Here is an 8,275-nt window from a genome sequence, read left to right as displayed (position 1 = left end):
ATTTGGCAGAGGAGGCAGACAGAGGCGCAGCTAGGCCACCTGCACACTTCCACACTTGTTGCAGGCAGCTCGACAACGAGGCGCAGATCAGCCGGCGCACCTTCCCGACAGCCGCTTGGAATTCAGCGGTAAGAAAAATAAAACTTGTCTAAGCTCGCCCTGCTTTTATCGCAAATATAATAATTGCAAAAGCAGATTTTTTTTTTTTTTTTTTTTTTACTATTGAGAAGGGAAAGTAACTGACTGAGAATTAAAGTGCCATGCAATGCATCACCAATGCAAACATCTCAGCTTCTAGGTAAATCTTCCTCCACCATATTCAGTCAGTCAAAACATGGGGTTGGAGGAAATATCGAAATTGACTCAGTTGGAAAACAGCCGAGTTGCTTCCTAAATTGCTCGAGTCGCTTCTGAGTTTTTAATTGCCCGATGAGCAGTCATTTATTGGGTGGTGAAGACTGTGGGATTAGATTGAGAATCAATTTTAGTCTCTGTTCAGGCTAGTGTCAGTTAGGCTACTTAATTATCACCCTGCATATCAAAGTCACAGATGTTAAAATACACACTCATGCTATGTTAATTAAATTGTTCACTACAGTTTATCAGAGGTTCATCCAGTTATCTGGATATGTTGCAAAACTTTAAATCCTGTTTGCGATAAAACACAGGATGTCAGACTTGTCAATGTCAATTTCAGGAATCAGCAGTAGCTGTTTTTTCTGTGTGAGCTCATTATGGTTCATGGCATTGCTCAAAACATGTTTGGTACAGTAGAAATAACATGTAGCGGAAACAGGCTCTCTCTTATACTCAGGAAACACAAAACCTTTGCCGCGTGTGACAGGATAGAGTGCAGACATGTTATCTGATTTTCCCCTCTTCTCTTAGAACCTGCATCGCATGCAGCAGAGAGTAGAGAACAATCTGAAGCAGTAAACCACACACACACACACACACACACACACACACACACACACTTTCTAATAGCTGACCAGGATGTGTATGTATTAATTTCCTTGCCTAGGGCATCCATTTGATTCCTATAGAACAAAACAAATGCAGAACAAAGCGACATGTTTGTATGTTCACTAGTCTGAACACTAGGGATGGGACGATATATCGAAATTCAATATATCACAATATAAAAATGTGACAATACGTATCGTGGGGCAGAAAAATGAATCGCAATATTACCTACATCTTATTCTGCTGTAGTAATTACAAATGAGACGGCTTACCAATCACAATATCAAGCTCTCCATCCAAATTATATTATTTGCACTTTGTAATAACATTTTTAAATTGTTGTTTACATTCTAGCAAACCAATGCAAAATTTGTGGCTCTGAAATAAACATAATTCTACACAGTCATACTTTGTTTTCATTGCCCTGTTACTTATTACATCGTATTGTGGTTGTAACGAATCATGAACCCCATATCGCATATCGAATTGTATTGTGAGATAAGCATATGGTCTCATCCCTACTGAACACTGTATCAACTTCTTAGTTGCTCTCTCTCGTTTTGTCTCCCCCTCTCTTCCTCTCTTTCTTTCTCTCTCTCTCTCTCTCTCTCTCTCTCTCTCGTTGAGGATCGTTATGGTCAGAAATGGAGCAGGTGAATCTGACTGACAGCGTAGGGGAAAACTCTACTGTCTGTCCGTCCATCGATGATTTCCGTAACCAGGTTTACTCCACAGTCTACTCCATCATCACAGTGTTCGGCCTGGTGGGGAACGGCTTCGCCCTGGTGGTGCTGATCAGAACCTACCGGCAGAGCTCGCCCTTCCATGTCTACATGCTGAACCTGGCGGTGTCCGACCTGCTGTGTGTCAGCACACTCCCTCTACGCGTCCTCTACTATGTCAACAGGGGCCGGTGGGACTTGGGGGACTTCCTCTGCCGCATCAGCTCCTACGCCCTCTATGTAAACCTCTACTGCAGCATTTACTTCATGGCCGCCATGTCCGTCACCCGTTTCCTGGCCATTGTCTTCCCTGTGCAGAACCTGCGGCTGGTGACAGAGGGCCGCGCGCGCCTGGTGTGTGCGTGTGTCTGGGTGTTCATCTGCGTTTCGTCCTCACCCTTTCTGATGTCTGGCCAGTTTATAGACCACAAGACAAACAAAACCAAGTGCTACGAGCCGCCGCAGGTCGGCTCGGGGAACTTGAAGAAACTGGTCATGCTGAACTACTTGTCCCTGGTGGTCGGCTTCGCCCTGCCCTTCCTGATCATCCTGCTCTGCTATGCCGGCATCATACGCACTCTCCTGTCCCGCAACCAGACTGCCCGCCGCCAGCGGGGCACGGGCAACAAGGCCATCCGCATGATCGTCATCGTCATGCTGGCCTTCCTCATCAGCTTCATGCCGTACCACGTGCAGCGCAGCATCCACCTCAACTTCCTGTCCCGGAGCGACACGTCCTGCGCAGAGCGGATAGCCATGCAGAAGTCGGTTGTGGTGACGCTGTGCCTGGCTGCTGCCAATTCGTGCTTTGATCCATTGCTCTATTTCTTCTCTGGAGAGGGCTTCCGCAGCCGCCTGTCCACCCTGCGCCCGTCAACGAGGGGCAGCACCCAGCACCATGTAACCCAGCTCAACACTTCAGCAGGCCCAGACACCAGGGAAAACAACCAGTTAAAGGCCAATTAATTGAAACTAGGAAGCGGGGTCATCAAGCCGACAGCTTAGAAGGCTGTGTTAAAGATTTCAGGGTGACTTTAACCCTCCTGAAAAATAGGAAGAGTAGGTGAGGGATGCAGAAGGGGAGGATGAAAGGTAGGTAACAAAAGAAAAGATGGCATATGAGGACTAGTGGACTCATGAACAGAGACTTTAAAAACGAGTCTCATTAGGGCATTTTACATTAAAATAGAATATGTATTATTCTAAAGTGTACATATTGCTGAATGTGTATGTGCTTGTATACTTCTGAATCATCTTGTGACAGCTCTGGAAAAAATTAAGTGACCAATTTAGAGGTTCAGTTTATGGGTAAAATCTAACTTTTGATATTGTTTTATCAACTACTGACCACATTCGATTGTAATTTCAAACAAAAAATAGGGCCAACATACTGGTCAAAATACTGGTCAAAATAGTACCAAACATACACATCTCATTATACATTGAATAATGTATACATTGAATAATGTAATAATAAATAATAAATCAATACCTCATTCATTTCAATCAGGTGTGCTGGTGGGTGCCTCGAAGAGCAGTTTGGGAACCGCTGCCATAGAAAAATACAGATATTCATAAAATATGGGGTGGTAATGTAGATAATAGCAATGTAGCTCTGCCTGTCAAATGACAAATGTAAATGTATCATGATGTGTGAATGTATTATGTTGTATTACATGTCTTTTCATCTGGGTGGCTTTCAAGAAGCCTCCGTTTAAAAGCTTTCATCATACAACTGCACAGTGTCAACAAGGACTCACCTCTACTTTATAAGATTTAATAGAAGCTCCACCATCAACCTTACTGTTGTATATCTGCTGTATACATAATTATAACGTGTGATATTAGGCACGCTCCTGTCAAATATTAACTCAATCAATAAATCATCTTGTGTTGTGTATCATGTGTTGTTTGTTCAGTATGATCATAAATTGCTTGTTGTCGAGGAAATCTACTGTATTAGTTCACAGTAATTACTACATGAAGAGTTTCACACTGTGTCCACTGGGTGTCAGTCTTGCACAGATATTGTCGGTCTTTCTCTTAGTGACTCCCTGCTGATCAATTTTCTGTCTATTTATGAAAGACGAGAAAACCATGAATTGTTGTTTTTGCTTTTAGACCAGCCCTAAAACATTAAATGATGTATAATATGTAATAATAAAATATTCCCATCTGTATGAACTCAAGACATAAAAACTGGAGTTATAAAACATGTTATATTCCCAGACAAAATGAGAACATCTACTGGTCATTCTATAATTCCACCATATGCAGCCATAAATCCAGCTAACAGATGCAATCAGCAATACAGAACAACAGCCACTGAGGGACTGGACTGCTGGGGCCAACACTGCTGACTAGAACACAGAGAGCCACTGTTTTACCACTTCATAACTTAATATCGAGCACATGATCTGCTCCCTCCTCCATTTGCACAAAAAGATGTTTGTTTCTCTCTGGATAGTAGGGCGATCTTAAAGATGGGACTCTATGGCTGCAGTGTTAACGTACCTCACAGGGAGATGCTCCTGCTCCTTGCCTTAGAAGAAGTAAGGAAAGTCCCTCCTACATGCCTATTCATTTGTTTCTAAATCATTTACCATTGATATCAGTGTACTATGCAATACAGAAGAGCTTGTGTATCAATTCATTTTTATCTCTGTTCTCCAGTTTACTGTTTCTTGAGTGTTTTGGAGTTGGTTTTATGAGCACTGATTAAGATTAAAACGTTATTTTGCCTTTGGCAGAACAGGTTCACTTTTTCAACATGTGTACCTCCTCAAAACAGTTCATAAACAGTTACAGTAACTTCCGGATCTGTATTCAAAACAGGTGTTCAGCCTTTTCTGTGGCCCTCTATTCACATACATTATGAGAACCTGGTCTATAAATTATATTTCTTGTGCATTTCTGAACAGCACAGATCTTGACAGGTAGGCCTACCTAACCGGCCGAAACGTTATCTGAGAAAATTATAGTGTCTATTATCACAGTAATGCTCAAACTCAATATGAAACAGATGTAAAATATTCTTCATCATTATTATATGTGTTAAGAGTTGTTCAATGGCTGTTTCCTTAAACATGAATACCTTTCAAATTTGAATAATTCTCCTATGTTACTCTCATGATCTAAGATAGCTCAGTCAATATTTGCGAACATCAACAACTCTTTCACCCCAGCTGGGAACCAACAAACAAGCACACTGTCCTATGATGTCATGTAAATTTATGTGCAGCCTGGAGCTGCTCTGCTGATAATGAATGGTAGACTTTGTAGTCTCACAACGTGTTTACAATAGGTTTCATGTCAGAACTTAAGTGATATTCCACTTAAAGCACTGGATTAACCCCAACCCTGCCTCCTAAAGTTTACCATGTGTGCGACTGCAACATGGAAGAGCTGACCATATGAAATGGTTTAACAGAAAATGATTAAAGCCAAACGAGTCAATTTAAAAAAAATCTAAAATACATCTTATCAGCCTAAAACAAACAGGGGCTGCAAGGGAGAAGAGTGTCCCATCCCCACTAATGAGTGACACCCCATGGATTCACACTATCTGCCCAAAAGAAATCCGGGTGTCAGGTATGAAGCCTACACTTGAAACCATAGAGTGAAACACAAAGTGTCTCCTAAACAGTAGCGAGCAGCGCTAGATCTGTCCAGAGAAAGCTGGACTTGCCAACATTAGATCTTTCACCTCTCTTGTCCCTTGTATCCTTTGGTATAAAGCATCACAGACCGGCCGGGTTGGTAAACATGAGCGTGCTGTGTGCAGTTTACTGATGTCACATCACATGATTTTTTGCGTTTTGAAGTTCAAATTTTTCAAACAGTTGCCTCTCGCTGCCGTTTGGAGCTGCCAGCGTGCAAAGTGGCCTGGTGCAGCTCTGAAAAAATCTAAAGTGACTCACACACAAAGGACCCAAGGAGACCAAGGCTCTGTTTCCGATGTGTGTGCATGTTTGTGTGTATATTCATGTGACATAAACACATTCACTTTGACTCCTCGACACACATCAAAAGCCAAGTGCAGACTCCATGTTTTTTCATTAGTTCTCTCGCAGTGCAAGGTTAAAAGTCAAATTCTGGTGGGGGTTATGGTCATTCTCGACTTCAGTGTTTGGGCTCCTGGGTCTGGGTCAGGGGTAATAGGGCCTGGCTGAGAAAGTGACTGAGACAAACAACACACAGACGGGTCATTAGGAGTCTGGAGCCTGCAGAGCCGCTGGAGTCGAGGTATGTGACGGCAGAGGCTGTCACTCTGCCTTCCTCCGCTCAGCCGTCCTGCACAGCACTGCAAACATGTGAAACTGACAGCTATAACTGACAGCATTCCCCTATAGAGATTGCTCCTGCTGAGATTTTACGGCCTAATGCAGAGGTTCAGTCCCCATAAATAATTCCTTTCACAGGACGTCATTTCCCCCACCTGATTCTCCTCTTGGTAATCTCTCTTCCAGCTTCTGCGTGGCCATTCCCACTGCTCACTTTATATCTCTTGAGTCCCTTTCTCTTATTCCCTCTATCCCATCATGTTTTTACGAAACCCCCTAACTCCCAGTCTGCTCTCCCTCCCACAGATGAAGGCCCGTCCTCTCCCATGCAGAATCTGTCTTTGCACTAACAGGAAACTTGTGACCAGTGTGCACCAGTGTCCACTACAGGGCTTGTGTATTCTTTTGAGAGTATTTTAGTCCCCCAGTGTATTTTTGTCTCTTTTGAGTGGTGTGCTGTGACGCACACAGAGAGAAAGGCTCCTCAGTTTGTTTGCCCCTTCAAATGTTATCACCACATCACTTTCCAAATCATATCAAGCCTTCTGGTATTCATCAAAGTCCTGTTTTTCTCTGAATGAACATTTGAGTGTCTCTTCGCATTATTTTACAATCACTGCTCATTTTTAATGGTCGTCTTTTGAGTTTCTTTCTTCAATAGACATACAGCAATACTATAAGGACGATATGCGGTATTCAAGTCTCTCCTTGACAGAGAATAAATGGAATGTAAGTTACACAGGCATAAGTCATAATTTTCACAATATCTGTGCTGAGATTTGACCATTTTCCCCAACAACTAACAACATTATCAGATTTTACCTCAAACAGTCATACAATTATCTCTGATGTCAGTAGAATGGATGAAGAAAGTAAAAAAATTGGCTATGTATGGGAGTGCAAAAGAAATAAATCCCACTATTCCTCCCTTGCTCACTGGTCTTTCTGAACAAAAGATCCTTTCTATCTTTTATTAGTCGACTGACCTTTTGATCCCATCTCATTTCAATGTTAATCTCTGCCTGCATACTGTTCATAATTTCTTCATAAGATAATGTATCAAATCAATTAATGCTGTTAACATGCTGTCTCCTGTAGTTGCTGCCCGGCTTTTCAGAATGGTGGCCATTGAGAGACACCGTCCCCCCTCCCAAATGTCTTGCCAAAAGAAAAGCACCAGACAAGCGACCAAGGTTTACAGACAGGCTTCTCTCTCTCTCTCTCTGACCTCGAGCCCCCTCTCTCGCAGTGGAGAATTGAGCACAAACTTCATGGAGATTTGCACAGAAAGCTAAATGAAACGCCATATGTCTAGAGCAACTCCCCTCTCATTGTAGCCCTAACCATGACCCTCACTGTAGTTTATAGACAATGGCAGCTCTCATGGCCAGAAGTCTCCTCTAAGACCAAGAGAGTGTTTCAGTGGCAGACACTTTGCATGGAAAATAAACTTTGCTTCTCCCATCAAGTTTGATTTCCCATAGATTTTCTCATCTTAGTCAATATGATCAAAGTCTGGCTATATGTTTAACAGTGGATCCCTCTAGTTGGAGTGCCTGATCGACAATAGCAGAGGAGTTTATAGCAATGCTTGTGCTACAAATGGACATTTAACAAAAATTTGTGTTGGGGAACATGCTACACAGAAACAGAAAGGTCTTTGTTCACTGTCAAAAGCAACAGCAGTGGAGTCTGTTTGCCAGTCTCAGTTTGAGTCTTCCTCAGACAAGAGAAGCAGAAACATTCTTTGTGAGTCACTGAGGTGAAAAAGGGGATTTAGAAGTTTACTGATGCAGTGAGTTAGAAAAGAAAAAGAGTTAAAGGGACTGTAGCAAGGTCCAGTGATGGTCAGTGAAGCTGGATCATTCTGGTAATATCCCAGTTATAGTTATGCATTTTTTCTGTCCGTCATACTTGAAATTACCTTATTTACTGATTGTGGTAAAATGTATCGGATGGGTTGAAGGCTCTTTTTTTACCATGACAAATTGGACAGGCGGTTGGATAGGAGTTTAACCAGACCAGATAGACCGCTGTAAACAAATCTAGCGTCCTAATGAGGGAATAAAGCTGAGGTTTGGCACTGAAGCCTCCAGCCACGTGGTTTGGAGATCAAACCAAACTACGAATATCCGACCACACAATTGGTCTTTATTTAGAGTATATTGTTAGTACCCTTGAGGCATGAGTCCTACTTGAGGACACATTTTGCTTTTTTAGTTGGCTAGTTTAGTTTTAGTCACTTAAAATGATCTGAATGTGTTTTTTTAATCAGTTTTTGGGGGTCATGTTGGGTTTTTTTAT

At 42.3% G+C, this 8,275-nt stretch overlaps 1 protein-coding gene across 2 annotated transcripts; it reads left to right on the top strand.

The window, feature by feature from the left end:
• On the top strand, nucleotides 1-3,661 carry cysltr1 (cysteinyl leukotriene receptor 1). 2 transcript variants are annotated; one of them, XM_071541312.1, is made up of 3 exons: nucleotides 22-128; nucleotides 889-932; nucleotides 1,594-3,661. In XM_071541312.1, exon 3 carries the CDS (start codon nucleotides 1,611-1,613, stop codon nucleotides 2,652-2,654), a length of 1,044 nt encoding a protein of 347 aa, XP_071397413.1. In that variant the 5' UTR covers nucleotides 22-128; nucleotides 889-932; nucleotides 1,594-1,610; the 3' UTR covers nucleotides 2,655-3,661. The 2 variants fall into 2 exon arrangements, with proteins under 2 accessions (XP_071397412.1, XP_071397413.1); XM_071541311.1 differs by lacking the exon at nucleotides 889-932 and having other exon boundaries at nucleotides 1-128; nucleotides 1,609-3,660.
• Nucleotides 3,662-8,275: the final 4,614 nt, after the last annotated feature.

Source organism: Centroberyx affinis, unplaced genomic scaffold (assembly GCF_046629955.1).
Source record: "Centroberyx affinis isolate AG114_WGS23_722 - 3 ecotype Tasmania unplaced genomic scaffold, CSIRO-AGI_Caff_v1 ptg003850l_1, whole genome shotgun sequence".
In the NCBI taxonomy this organism is placed as follows: Eukaryota; Metazoa; Chordata; class Actinopteri; order Beryciformes; family Berycidae; genus Centroberyx; species Centroberyx affinis.
The sequence above is the reverse complement of the archived record's forward strand: the minus strand, read 5'-3'. Positions and strand labels throughout refer to the sequence as shown.

Excerpts from the sequence above, each read along its gene's own strand:
- cysltr1 (XM_071541312.1), top strand. The coding sequence starts at position 1,611 with ATGGAGCAGGTGAATCTGACTGACAGCGTAGGGGAAAACTCTACTGTC.